Source organism: Haemaphysalis longicornis, unplaced genomic scaffold, assembly GCF_048455015.1.
Source record: "Haemaphysalis longicornis isolate Haplotype H1 unplaced genomic scaffold, Haemaphysalis longicornis Haplotype H1 scaffold_12, whole genome shotgun sequence".
Lineage (NCBI taxonomy): Eukaryota > Metazoa > Arthropoda > Arachnida > Ixodida > Ixodidae > Haemaphysalis > Haemaphysalis longicornis.
Window position 1 is genome coordinate 81986278 of NW_027526225.1, and position 15137 is coordinate 82001414.

A 15137-nucleotide genomic window follows, 5' to 3' on the forward strand; every position below is an offset into this window, starting at 1 on the left:
GGGTCGCTTTGGGTGAAGAGGGAGAGTTGATGACGCTTGCTGTTGAACGAGCAGCAGTTCCATTGATAGAGAGTTATGGTGTCAATGGGGGTGTTAGGCATGATACGGGTGGTGCTTGGGTTTCTTGGGGGGACTATTAGAGGAAAGGGAGAGGCTGTCCGAGATGCGTTGGAGGGCGAGTTCGAATTCGGCTTGGCGTTCTGTGAGAAGCTGGAAGCTCTTGACCAGGGGAGCATAGATTTGGGCTTGGGTGTTTAAAACTTTGGCTAGGGAATCTTCAATTTGGACGGCCATGCGTGCACTGGCGATTTCAGTTACACGTTCGATGATGCGGTCCTCGGAGAGGGGAGGAGGGGTGGGCTGAGGAGGGGGGAGTTGCATGAGGGCGTCAACATGTTTTTTTTAAGTTCGTCAAGTTGTTGCTGGAAGTGTTGTTGGAATTTTTCGAGGGCGGCGGTGAGTGAGTCGGGGGAGGGAGAGGGGTAAGACGGGTTAGTGGGAGGTGGTGTATGAGCAGTGGGAGGCGTGAGCAATTTAGCTGACCAGCTCACCGGTGGCAGGGGAGGCCAGGTAGGATGCTGGGGGAGCGATACCTGCGGTGGCGGGAGCGGCGGGAATTCGTGGGCATCGATGCTTGGCTGGCTAGAGGTCTTAGTCAAGACAAGCGGACGCTTCTTAGAGTGGGACGGTACCGCCTGGGGCAGTCGCGGTGGGCCGTTGGGTGGGGTCCGTCGCACAGCTGGCAGCGAGGAGTGCAGGGGTGTTGCGGTGTTGGATGGGGAGTGCCGCAGCTGTGGCACCGTGGCTTGTTGGGATGCGGACAGACATCTTGGAGGTGCCCGATATCGCCGTAGCATGTGCAGATTTGCAGGGCGCGATGGTATGATCGGCAGCGGATCATTTCACAGTCAAACTTAATATAGTAAGGAATGCGGGTTCCGGTGAAGGTGAGGTGTGCTGACCTGGTTTTGCCCATAATGCGGGCATGTATATGAGGTAGGGGCGGTTGGTGGCCGTGAGTTCTAGAAGTTGCTCCTGAGTGAGGCCTTCAGGGATTCCATGAATCACGCCACGTGCAGTGCCTGGCGGGGGCTTCATGCAGGCGTTGACCGCGTTGGTGGTCTGGCGGAGGGTTAGTTCGGTTTTTTTAGAGATCCGGTCGGCCAGGTGGGGGTCGGAGGTACCAGCCACGATGAGGTTGATGTTGGGTTGCGCTTGGAGGGTGACGTGGCTGTGGAAGGTCGAGCCGGGTATGTGAATAAACGTTTATTGATTCCTATAAAAGGAAAATTGAGCGCTGGATGCTCTTCATTGTAGTAGCGTTGAAAGGGGAATCCACGTCTGGAAAGCTGCCTTTACCCTATCGAGGGGCCCCTGACCCTTGTCCATCTGGCGGGGCCCCCGGCCATCATGCCGTGTTGCGCCATTGCCGGTGGTGAAAGAGTCTGGCGGCATGTCCTGCCACAGGCGGTTGCGAGTTGAGCGTCCAACGTGGCTGTGGAAGGCACCATATGAATTCGTGTTCCTTGGTGGCGCCGGGCACCTACCGGTAAAACAGGTACAAGCGACTCCCCGGCCTGGCGCTCGGCCCTTGTGTGGGACTACAACGCTTGGGAAGTTCACCCGGCTTGTACGGGAAATCGCCCCTATGGAAAGGGGCGGCTGCAAAAACGCAGGAACTTTTTTTTTGATCATCCAGAGTGGGTGGAGTCCCTAGTCTAGGAAGCCATGGCCCTCACCTGCTATTCTGGCCCGGAGGAGGAGGAATAAACGTGTCGCTAAATCAGTTAGCCGTGGGGAAAGAAAACTTTATTATATGCAGTAGGTTTAAGGGGTCGGGGTGGCCGCAGGCTCCAGCCTGGCGGCGACTAGTGTAGCCCTGTCCACGAGGGACAGTTGCGTCCCTAGGTCAGAGCTACCCAGCGCCCCCTCCCACTGCTCGTCGGAGGAAATTAGAGGGAAAGGGTTTTTAGGGCAGCCCCACATGGAGTGGGGTACAGTGGATGTGGATGTGGTGAAGTACCGCTCGGCAAGGGAGAGTGTGAGTCTGGAGCAGTCGCCGTGTGCGTTCCTGCGCGTGGGTGAGCTGAGAATGGGCAGGGGGGTATTTGCGGCGGGCTAGGCGGTAATGACTGACAATGTCGTGGTAAGTTGAAAGTCTGTCCCTGCCGGATCTGGCCCCATGGTAGGAAACGAGGCTGGAGCCCTCTCGAATTGTAAGTCCTCGAGCGACGACGTGGGCTGCCTCATTTTCCCCGAGGCCGGCATGGGCCTGGGTCCAAATTGGCTCTACCGGGGAGGTTGGGGAATTTTGAACAAGGATTTTGAGGGCGGGTGGCTAAATAAGGCCACGAGCGAAATTTCGAACGGCAGTTTTAGAATCTGAGATTATAATCACGGGGGTCGGCCTGTGTGACACCGCTAGCGCTATTCCCGATTCCTCCGCCTCTCCGGGATGAGGGGTGTTCACTGTGAGGGAGTTGATGGGAGAGGTGTCGGACCTGTTGATCACGGTAATCGCATATGCGTCATGGTGGCGGTATTCAGCAGCGTCCACGTAGTGGATGTCTTGGCGGATTGAAAGATACATCTCCAGTGCTCGTGTCCTCTGTGTTCTTCGGCCCGCGTTATATGTTGGATGCATATTGCGGGGTAGTGGCCGAACTATAAGTTGAGCGTGGGTGGTATGCGGAGTGAAGGCTTTCCAGTCTAATCCAGTCTAAGTCTAATATTAAGGCCAATTCTGTCAAGAATGTGTAATACTGTAGGGGTAGTCGCTAGACGGGCTATTTGAGCAGGAAGGTGTGCTTCTACTAGCTCTTCTGCCGTGCTGTGCATAGATGTTCGAGTCTGGCAGTGGATGTGTGCAGGGGCAGTTGCAGCGCCGCTTTGTAGGCTTTTTGAATGAGGCAGTTGATTTTTTCAAGTTCAGTAGCGCTGGCCTGGAGGTACGGCAGAGAGTACGTGATCCTGCTCACGACGAAGGCTTGGATCAAGCGTATCCTCTCATTTTCTGGAAAGCCCTGACGCCGAGTAGCTATACGTCTTATCAGTCCTATAGTCTATGTGACGTGCTTGTTAAGCTGCGTGGGGAATTGTGTCTTTGCCCTATTTTGTTGTATGAGCAGTTCGAGTATCTTTAGAGTGTGTACATCTGGGTTGGGGTGATCATCAATGAAGATTCTAATATTGGATGGTGTTTTAGTGTCGCGTTTTGGTGACTTGAGTAGTAGTTCCGATTTGGTAGGTGAACAGGTCAGTCCAGCGAGTTTGGCTTCGTCCGCGACTGTCTGGACTCCAAGTTGGAGGGTTTCTTCAATGAGAGCGTCACTACCTCTGCGACCAAGAGGGTAATATCGTCCGCGTATACAGACTAAATTTCAGTTGTGGGATCTGTTCGAGCTTTCTCGGAATGTTTATTAAAGCAAGATTGAAAAGAAATGGTGATAGCACCGCACCTTGTGTTGTTCCCATGGATGAAAGATACTTGATGTAACATCGCCAATCTTAATGAAAGCCTTGCGATCTGTCAATAAATCAAGGATGTAGTTGTACATGCGTTCGCCTGGATTGATAGACGCTAACCCGTGAAGTATCACTGTGTGCGAGACCCTGTCCAACGCCTTGGATAAGTCCAGGGCCAGTATCGCTGCTGTGTCTACTGCACGGGGGGGGGGGGGGGGGGTTATAATTTCCCGGGATAATTTAAGGGGGATGTAATAGGTCGATAGCCCAGCTGTGAAGCCTATCATGGAATGCGGGAGTGCGCATGATGAGTTTATGTGAGACGTGAGGCGATATAGTAGGATGTGTTCCAGCACTTCCCCATGCATGAAGTCAAGGAAATGGGTCTGAGATGCTCGATGGACATTGGTTTTCCGGGCTTGGGAATCAGGGTAATTTTGGTGGACTTCCAGGACGATGGCAACGAGCCGCGCTGCCAGAAGTAGTAAAAATACGCCGCGAGAGTCGAAATAGAGTTATCATCAAAAAGGGTCCTCATTCCAGGACCCCTTGAGTCCATCCGGCTTCTTGGGCTCTCTGCGCCAGCCAAAGCTGGTCGTCAGGGTCAGGAGTACCGGGTGGGGACCAGAGTGTGGGCTCTAGTGTGGTGGGGCAATGTGTTTGTTTGCTTGCCTCGAAGGTGGCGCTGTTGTTATTTAGTGAGGCGTTTGGGCGGAGGGGAATATAATGTTCGTTCCAGACGGTAATTCCGGGTGACTTCGCGGAACGACAAGAGGGGGAAGACCTGCAACTGCGGCTTGGATCACCAGTCCGCGCTGGTCATCCGCATTTCAGCTGGCACAAGGGTATACGTCTTGTCACTTTAAAATACTTCTTGAATAGACTAGTTTTCAAAAAACACGATTTTCAAGACAAATGGGGTCAAAATAAAAGTGTGTGCGTGTGTGCGTGCGCATGTGCGTGTGTGTGTGTGTGTGTGGGTTAGGGATGACCGCTGTCAACACCCAAGATAAACATTGTAGCGATGAACTGCAGTAAGGAGAGTAAAAGCGTTTAACAGGGCGAACTTGCGCCTACAATCCGTGGCGATGCCACAGCTAGAGAAAGCGAACTTGGACTTCTTTCTCCTCTGTTCACCAGTGAGCACATACCCATAACAAGAAACAGCCCCATTAGCCGGTCGGAGATTTCACCTGCAATATTAAAGTATCGGCAATATTTTCCAGGTCTGAGCAGGCAAATCGACTCACCCGGCCACCTGCCATTTTTATCGTGTGCGTCATAATAATTATCATCACCGTCGTCGTCGTCATCGTCACTCACGCCCCCACCATAGCGCGTGTGCGAAGGCCAACCGCCATTTTTCCCTGGCGTCGCGACCCCGAAAACACAAAGGATGGAGACGGTTCCGGTCCACCACTCGGAAACGGCTTTGGTCGACCAACCGGAAGTGGAGATTCCGTCACCGCAGGCCAGGGATGCGCCCCATATAGTAGTAGTGCCCGTTGCAGGCACCGGGACGGATTCGACGTCACCGCATGGCACTGCGGAGCAAAATGAGCAAGTTGGTCGTTCGTCATTCATGTGCGTTTTGATCACGGGCGCCGTGCTACTGTTCAGCTTTTTCGTCGGTGCGCTAGCACTCATCGTTTTTCAACCGACTGGTGATAGCCTGACCAACGGCGATAACGTCGGAGCGGGCACCACCGGGCCGAGTTCAAGGGGACCAGGGCCGAGATCAAGCGTACCCGGCCAAGGCATCGCCACGGAGCCACAGTCGAAGTCGGGTCCGCACCCATTGGACGTTCGTAAGTCCCATCTTCAAATGAGAAAACCCTTTCCAGTGCTGAGTTGATCAAAACTACAGTTTTAAGCGGCTTTACGCTCAAGGTTACGTTCCCAAAAGCGCCGTGTTCCTGTAAGGCTGCTTGGAAAGCAGAAGTAGGACGTGGAACGAAGGGTATGTCGTCTTGTCGTATGTCGACGACACATACCAGTGAGCACATAGTGAGCACATACTGCGGCGGGGAGCGGTCTTAGTAGAGTTGTTTTTTCCTCCCCTTCCCGCATAAGACGACGGACTGTTGCGTAGTGAAAGTCCGGGATAGGTTGTCCTCACTGGCGTGACGCGCGTGCCAGCAACCATATGTGTGAGCCACCATGCCGGAGACGGACGTCGCATGTACGGGCCATGCACAGCACAGGCGGCCTCCACTCTCCATGTCTGCCAGGAGCACGCGACAGAGTTTGTCTTAACAGCGGAGCTGTTGTAGCTGGCCATTAAGTTTGGCGCGTAATGCGAAAACCCGGAGTCGTAGTATCCTTCGCTTGCAAACCGGGTCATTACAGTTGGCGCACGCAGCGCCCCACTAGAGGAGGCCAGAGACTGGCGCCTCCTCCAAACGCACTCCTTCCCCTGCAGAGCCTCCCCTTTCACTCACACCCCTCCCGCTTCCCCTCCCACTCTGGCCACTCTGCGGCGGCGCCCGGGACACTCAACTACACTCTGTACGGCTGCCCGCACTCCCCCTTTCCTAATTTCCCCACACCCACCCACTGGGAGCAGTCCCTGCGGAGTTCCACCCCGGAGACCCAGACCACCCTCGTCTCAGGGCCCAACAGGTCCCTGAGGCCCTCTCGGCCCCCGCTCCCCCTCCCCCTGACCGAGCCGTAAATAAAGTGGTTCTCCCTTACCCCTACCTCCGGCGAGACCTCTGCCCTCTGACGAGAGGAAAAACTTCGCCTTGTAAATAAACACTTTCTCTCTCTCTCGCGGGACCTCGACCCGACTCCGGGATAGCCGCGCAGAGGCCGAGCTCAACCTTGAGCTGAGCATCTCGGCCGCGCCCCAGCTGTCTTGAAACACTACTGCGCATGCGCTCCGTTTCGTAAATGAGCCCACGCGCTGGCAGCGGCACGCCAGTACTAGACACGGAGAAAACCGAATACCGTAATTACCCGATTCTAACGCGCCCCCGATTCTAACGCGCACCCGATTTTCCTGGCAAAAAAAAACTGAAAAAATTTGCACCTCCGATTGTAACGCGCACGGAACTTTGTGAGCAAGAAAAACGAATGCGAGAGAAACGGGCGATTTATTTCTCGAAATAATCTCACTCGTCTCACTCCTCGTCACTCTCCGCTGACAAAAACATCTCGTTCTTGGTGCCGTCAAGCGCGTTCGCGACGCCACACTTCATAACGAACGTTCAACCATGATCGATGGGATCGTGGCCCATGCCTCGCACGCCCATCCTGCGAGCTTCTCCAGAGGCGCACGCTACAGCCGACCGCTCGTTTTGAACGCGTGAGAGCCGCTGCCGCCATTGATGTTATCAAGCGCGCAAGTGGAACGATTTGACGATTTGTGTGAACGCCGATAGAAAAGCCTAGGCGCCTATGCTATAGTGCCTAGAATATTCTAGGCACTATACCTATGCTTCCTGCGTCTGAAAAATCGTTGCTAAAAGCTTTGGCGCCTGCTTGAGATGGCGATGGTGATGGGCTGGACGAAATTCCCGTTGTTTCGGCAGTTTCGGTTTCGTATCCGATTCTAACGCGCATGCGATTTTTCGACCTATTTTTCCGGAAAAAAGGTGCGCGTTAGAATCGGGTAATTACGGTACGTGGTGGTGTGTCCTTCAGTGCTTACATAGAAAGAAATCCTCCAGCTTCGCTATGGTTAAAGCCTTGCGCCTTTAGCTCAAGCTTCAAGAGTGATTCCATAACGTAGGGTGCACCACGTTAACTTTGGTTACGCGAAGAGAGTGGGTGTTGTTCATCGGTGTCCGCGCACAGTTGGGGGCAAGTACGAGCTGGTCGTGGCTCAAAGGCTGCTAAGGGAGCGCCGTAGAATCGCTGTTGTCCGGCGGTGTTTGTGCGGACAGCAGCACTACTGTGTCCCACCGAGCTCAAAAGCATTACCTCGACGTCAAGTACTCCTTCGCGCAGCGTCCTACATCCAGCCTACCTGTCGGAGGACACGAGTGAAGTCTTCGGCAGAGATCAGGGGCGGTATTCTCGTAACTGTCCCTTTTGAAAACGTCCCTTTTGCGTCCCTTTCATCGTGACGTACTTCCGGTTAAGAAGTGGACGTTGGCAGCATGGAGAAAAGTTGGCAATAGGTTTGCCGCGCTTGCTTTACGTCACTTCCGGTTGTTTGCTTTTAGCCAATCAGGGCTTGCCAAAAGGGACACTTTTGAAAGGGACGCAAAAGGGACAAAACTCGAGAATACCGCCCCAGCTGAGCGCCAGCTGCCGTGCTTTGGTATCGGCCACGATTACTCAGCGCTCGGCGAGTGCCTCCTTCTTCGGCCGCTGGGCCGCTTGCCCATAGATGTCGTTACTCTACCAGCTAACAATGCACTCACTGTCACGCCACCGTCGTATCTCAATCGGCGTACCTTAGTTTCTTCGGAAGCATTACTTGGCGTTTGTACTGAACGACTCCGACCTGAGCAATGTGCGGCCGCAGCCGTGTCTTTATCCATCTTCGCAGGCAACTGCGCAGCAGCGTAGGCATTTCGTGCGTCCTGCCGCCACACAACGTCGCTGGTCGTATTAACTCTATGGCTGCGACTATTCATATCTGTTGACGACACGGCCGGGAATCGAATCGTAACGGCGCAGACGACTTACGCCGGGGCTTTTTTTTTTTTTTTTTTTTTTTGAATTCTGAGTAATGCGGTTACATGCGCAGGCACGGTGGGCGCGGCCCTGGCGGTTTGCAGTGTTGCCAATACAAAAAAATATCCCGCTAAACATTTATGTGAATACTTTCTTTGCGTTTCCTGCTAGAAGACGAGCGGGAGGCGGAGGGGTCTTTCGTTCGCAACTGCGGTCAGTTTTCGGGAGGCCGAGTAGTAGTACAGGGCATCCGCTTTGCATATAATTACATGTGCTGCGAGAAGTAGTGAAAATGACGGAATTGAACGGCGCCGTTCAATTCCGGCACTTTCACTACGTAATAGCGCGCGCTATTACATAGCTAATGCTGGCTGGGAAATCGGTCTCCAAAGCCATTGCAACCTCGTTTAAACCATTTTGAGCATGTGCAGGAGAGCAGACCGGGTTGAGGGCACCGCGATAGTACATGTTTTCAGAATATAATATAATATAATATAATATAATATAATATAATATAATATAATATAATATAATATAATATAATATAATACAATATAAATATTACATCCAGAAATTAACGGCAGGACAAATATATACCTTATATGTTGGGGTGATATTCCGGTCGTAGCATTTCCGCGTGCATGATTTAGACGAGAAATAACTTTGTTTTATTAATTGCAGTAATATACATACATATATAATATATATATAGAATAAGAGGAGAGACTGAGGGCCGAGACGTCCCGGTGGTACGATGGTGCTTCTATTTACAAGATGGCGAACTAGATGAAGACGAAGCAGCTCGAGCGAGAGCTGCTCCCGCGTGATGGCAGGCACCGATGATGATAATCCATATCATCGGTGCAGCAATGATGACCCCTATAAAGTTTCTACATCTTCCCCGGCCACAAAGAAACTCTTGTCAGTCCGTCTCCGTTGAGTACATATGTTCATTCCAGTTTGATCCAGTGTGGCAGTCAGACGGCGAAACAGTCGCTGTGGCCGTCTTCTGAGCACACGCCGAGTCTGTCGATGCAGTCCCCGTAGCCAGGTCGAAAGTCGAAGCTCGTCTTCGACGGTTTTGTACCCTGATGTAAGTTCTTCAGGTTCGTTCACTGGGACCTCAAAATAGTGTCTTGGAGTCTTGCGCTTCTTTCTGAAGTTTTGGACATTAGTAATTCGATTGTCGTTGTCACGTGCCTTGTTGTTCAGATGTTTTCTGCAGTGTATCGTTTTCGTTTGACGGGATTGCCGAATTCATGCCGCGGCCGTCTTTCTCGCCTAGCTTGGAAAAAACGTACTCATCCCGCTCTCCAGTGTCGTGCATCGCTTGTATGTCGGTTGATAATATGCCCGTCTCATCGTGCTCTTTTAACACTGCCAGTGTAACATTCATGTCCTCATGCTCGAGATATTCGCCATACGCGGCTTCTGGCAACGTCGTAGGAGTCGATGGACAGTTTTTCTTGCTCGAGATAATTGCGTGAGATAATTCTGGAGACTCTTGCCTGGACATGAACTTGTTTCGGTTGTGGGGCTCTGAGCTTAATGGCGCCAACTTTAATAGGCAATATGTAAAGTACCAGAAACGAAAAGCTTGGCTGTCTATGTTAGGACGTTCTAATTAGGATTCAAATTGTCCCATCGTAGGGACCAGCCTTCGTAATAAATAATTTGATTGAGGAACTAATAATCCGCTCTTTTTGCAGACCTGTCCGGGCGCACAGCGGAAGGTGTATCGCCACGGTTGCAGCCAGTGGACCCAGTCGCAAAGAATTTCAGTCGTGGCAAACTGTACTACCGATCGGCGCACCTGGATGACAAAGGAGGTCACCTGTTCGTCGGAGCCATGTACGTTCTTATCGACGCTCTACAATGTTTAGCCAAGATTTTGAGCTCGGCAAATAATCGCCAGCGGCCGTACCCTTGCCTTGACCGTCTGATCTCGCGCTACGCTAACAAAGCTTTTGCCGGCAAGAACCGATGGAGAAAACGCGACTACTGCATCAACCATTGAATGTAGTTGGCGCGCCAGTGCACGGTGTTCCTCCGCGCCCGCACCATTCGATCTAACGCGAGGAAAAAAAAACATTTCATCTCACTTTCCGCTACACTGGTTCTGTCTAGTCACTGAGCGTAAGTGGTTTGGCTGTTGGGTCAAACCAGGACGGACTGCTGACAGCTAGCTGACAGCAGCCTGCAGCCTAGTTTTTTTACCTCAAGCTGCCGAGCCGCTTCGGCTCACTGACTAGCCAGAATCACTGTAGCGTGGGGGTGATCAAGTACAATAAACCTCTGCCCGGTGGAAAAGCCGACGCGACTTCGGACTACTTTCTTCAGCGCATTGTTGTTAACGCCTCTGTAGGCGCTGCAGCTTTGCAAAACACAAACAAAAATTGTTAAACGGCGGAGCGTCTTGATTTTTTAGATACATTCACTCATGATAGAACTTTGTCTCGACTAACACCGCCATGTACCGGCTTGGGGGGAGGGGGGGGGGTACGCCTTCAATACAAACTCAAACGTTGGAGCTTACCTGTCTGTACTGAGGCCGCTACTGACGCGCCGCCTGCCGTGATTATGCGTTATTTTGCGGCTGGGAAGATGCACCCGGGGAACGTGCAGGTTTTAGTGGATCCTGCGCACTGCCTTCGTGAAGAAAGAGTGCATTATGTTTAAATTCCTGGTGTGGAATAATTGGGTGTATTCAGCACAAGTTTACGAAAACAATGATCTGAGAAAATTAATATTGTGCGTCTTATACATTTCTCCCAAGAACCAAGGACTAAACAAAAAATTCCGCAAATGAACGTTGGAAATACGAATAAAAAAAGCAAAAACGGCCCAAATCTGCAGTAGGCCATGCATTTACAAAAAAAAAACATAATTAGTGAAGTCAAGGCGCCTCATCGCTGTAATGGTATACGTTTACGTCATTGGCGAAATGAAACAAACGAAAACCTTAACACAATATAATAATCCAATGTCTTTCACTACTTATAGCCATATTTGGATGTAAAGAGATCACACTCTAGACAAGCGCCATAAGAATGCTACGCATTAGTAGACAATTCTCTGAATTTCTACTGATTTTTTACAGTTCAAGCGACTTCTCCTGAATCACAGCTCCCTGTGGCTTGACTGCAATTATTCTATTGACGTGCCGTTACGTTCTCTTGTCACGCGGCGTGCAGTGGGACAACTGCCGGGACTGTGGCATCAATTTAGGGGAACAAAACCTGGGATAGTGGCTTGGTAAAGTACTAGGCTCGTAATGTGGAGAACTTGGTTCGATCCCCACATAACACAAGCGTTTGTTTTTAATTCTCTGTTTGGCCAAGGGACGTTTTGCGCGATGGACAAAAACTCTATGGCAGGGTAGCCTACTACAACTCGGCTGTAAAACCACTGGGACGCCGCCATTTTGGACTGCCTTGTGGATAGCATTCTGGACAACATTTTGGACAACATTGTGCCCGCCGTGTGACCTTTTTCCCATCCTTGATTTCCGTTCAAGCCGAAATTTGAAGTTAATATGAACCAACTCGCCCAATCCCAAGCAAATCTTCATTTTGGACTGCTTCATGCGTGGGGAGACCAAATTGCGATGCTGGTAATATCTCCTTTAAAGTAGGAGGAAAAATTACCAGCCCGTGCTTATAACAGCCGAGAAAAGCTCTGGGAATTTGAAATGAAAAGTGGGCATATATGAGGATTTGAGTAGACTTGTTTGCACTTCTTGCTTTGAAAGCACGTAACTTGATAGGCCGTGTGAATATGGTCCATTGATGAATAACCTTTACGGAACACCGCTTGTTCTTTAGGTTGACTGAAATCTAAGGTTGCAGAAATTGTGTTAGCGATTACCTTGTAGACCACTGACAGTAAGCTGATCGGCCTGTAATTTTTCAAGTCCTTCATGTCACCTTTCTTTTGTATTAGGATTATGTTCGCGTTCTTACAAGATTCCGGTACACTTGCGGTCATTAGGCATTGCGTATACAGGTTTGCCAGTTTTTCAAGTACAACTTTTCCGCCATCCTTCAAGAGGTCTGCTGTTATCTTATACTCACCAGGTGCTTTGCCCCCTTTCATTTCTTTCAAAGCCTTCCTTACTTCTTCGGTCGTTACTGGTGGGATGTCTATCTCCTCTGAACAACTTTCTCGTTCGGCATTATCCTGGATGTCCCGGCTACTGTACAGATCCCTATAGAACTCCTCGGCCACTGTGACTATTTTATCCCTATTTGTGATGACATTGCCTTGCTTATCTTTAAGTGCATACATCTGAATTTTCCCCACCCCAAGACGCCTCTTCATTGCTTTCAGGCTACCTCCGTTCTTTACAGCGTATTCGATCCTCTCCATATTATACTTTCGTATGTCAGCTGTCTTACGCTTATTGATTAACTTCGAAAGCTTCGCTAGTTCTATTCTATCAGCTGGGGTGGAGATTGTCATGGTTTGCCGTTTTCTAATTACATCTTTCATCTCCTGGGAACGTTTACCACTATCCTGTATAGCCATCGTGCCCCTAGATCTACTGCACACTCCGTGATCATGCGCGTAAGGTTGTCGCTGGCTTCCTGTGTCGTAAGCTCGGCTTCCTCGGTAAGAACTGAATATCGGTTCTGCAGCGCGATGCTGAATTCTTCTACTTCACGCCTTACTGTTACTTCATTAATCGGCTTCTTTCGTACTAGCTTGTTGCGGTCCCTCCTCAACTCTAGCCTAATTCGAGATCTGAACATCCTGTGGTCACTACACCTTACCCTTCCGAGCACTTCCACATCCTTCCCGACGCCAGGGTTATCGCATAATATGAAGTCTATTTTACTTTTATGGTCCCCATTGGGGCTTCCCCACGTCCACTACCGGCTCGCACATATTCACACGATCAATCAAGTGATAGAGAAGTGCGCTGAGTATACTGAACCCCTATATATAGCATTTATGGATTATGAGAAAGCATTTGACTCGGTCGAAACCCGAGCAGTCATTCAGGCATTACGGAACCAGGGGGTAGATGAGCACTATGTAAGAATACTAGAGGATATCTGCAATGGGTCCACAGCTACCATCATCCTCCATAAGGAGAGCAGTAAAATACTTATAAGGAAGGGCGTGAGACAATGAGACACAATCTCTCCAATGTTATTCACAGCATGTTTACAAGAAGTATTCAGAACGTTGGATTGGGAACAGGTGGGAGTAAGGGTTAATGGAGAATACCTCAGTAACCTCAGATTTGCTGATGACGTTGCCTTGCTTAGTAACTCGGGGGACGAATTGCAAAGCATGCTTTCCGCACTTGACGAACAGAGTAGAACCGTGGGCCTGAAAATTAATATGCAGAAAACCAAAGTAATGATCAATAATCTCGGGGCAGCACAGCAGTTTGGGATAGGGGGCGAGGTAGTGGAAGTGGTAAGCGAATATGTCTACTTAGGCCAAGTTGTGACTCCGGATCCCAACCATGAGGCAGAGATAATTAGAAGGATCAGAATGGGGCGGAGTGCATACGGCAGACATTCTCAGATAAAGTATCAGAATGGGGCGGAGTGCATACGGCAGACATTCTCAGATAATGAATAGCAGCCTACCATTGTCACTGAAGAAGAAAGTGTATGACAGCTCCATCTTACCGGTACTCACCTACGGGGCAGAAACTTGGAGGCTCACTAAGAGGGTAAAACTTAAATTGAGAACGACTCAGCGGGCAATGGAGCGGAAAATGATAGGTGTAACATTAAGGGACAAGAAGAGAGCGGAGTGGGTCAGGGAGCAAACTGGTGTTAAAGACATATTAGTAGAAATTAAGAAGAAATGGACGTGGGCAGGGCATGTAATGCGAAGGCAAGATAACCGCTGGTCATTAAAGGAGCCATGAAGAGAAAACAAAAGTTTGTTTTATTCGAAAGATTAGGTGTTTCATAGTACCCCAAGCGCTTTCCCGGAAGCAAATGATGCTTTATTCACTGAGAAATAAGGCAATTTAAGCCCAAATTTTAAATCTCCCGCTAAAATTGAACATTCCGTGACGTGTACAATGGCGTCATAGAGCCGGTCCATGAAACAGATACTTAGTATGTCGACTCCATATAGCACCCACACGCGGGAGTCGATCGAGACGGCGGTCATTTTAAAAATACTAGTAAAACCTAGTGCACCCGCAGCCCTAGTCATGGAATCGCCTGATCCGGAGAACAAAACTCTCGCCGAGGAGCTCGGCTCGAGGAGCTCGGGCTTGCATTTAACAACCTCACACCACTAAAACGCTCAATGCTTCTAAGTGCACGAGCGGCAAGAGTTGTGGGATACGCGGTGGACGGGAAAGCGACCATTCCGCGATAGCCACAACAGACGAACGCCCAGCCGTCGGCACCGCTGCCTCGTCAGCCCCGTCGCGACGGACGAATATAGACTGGTACGTATGTGCCGTATTTTGATTACGGTTAATAATAGTTCAATTTCAGTAGCAGGATCACTTATGCCAGTTGGCCGGTGTCGTGTATGGAAAGCGTTCGCGCGAGCTCTCTGCTTCGACCAGAAAGATACGAGCGTCAATGCGCGGTGTTTACGGCATTTTTTTCCCCAAGGTCAGAGCGATTTGACGAAGTCGGCGACGAGCGCCAGCATGTCCCAGGAGTGAGCTAGCGTAAGGGTCCCTGCCGTAATCACTTCCTCGGAAATGAAGCGAGCACACTCGTACTTCCTTTAGCTCTCTTTCTCCTCCGTTTGCAAAGTTCACAAAACGTAGCCACTTGCTTCGCCTAGGTTCGTCGTTGGGCAGCACATGAAAGGAGATCTCCTCACCGGCGGGGATGTCGCACTCCCTCGACGATTTGCCCGTACTACATGGGCATTTCAAAACGCAGCAGCGAAATTTCATTGTAAAGTACTCGAACAAACTGAAGTTTTCAGTGATTGTAAACTGGAAACGAGCTCGTAACGACAGCAGCAAGCCAACACCATTCGAAACTTACGCGACGACTGGCACTATCTCGTCGCTTCTTGCTGTTCCTTACTCCCCTCGTTTCTATTTT

The 15137-nt window shown here is 50.5% G+C and overlaps 1 protein-coding gene across 1 annotated transcript in view; it reads left to right on the top strand.

Annotated features, from left to right (window-relative positions):
• Positions 1 to 15137, top strand: part of LOC144162039 (semaphorin-2A-like) — a 76429-nt gene that overhangs the window by 13545 nt on the left and 47747 nt on the right. Inside the window, exon 2 of the mRNA XM_077692556.1 lies at positions 9801 to 9942. Coding sequence (XP_077548682.1) covers positions 9941 to 9942 — 2 coding nt within the window. The 5' untranslated portion in view covers positions 9801 to 9940. The remainder of the gene's footprint in view (positions 1 to 9800; positions 9943 to 15137) is intronic.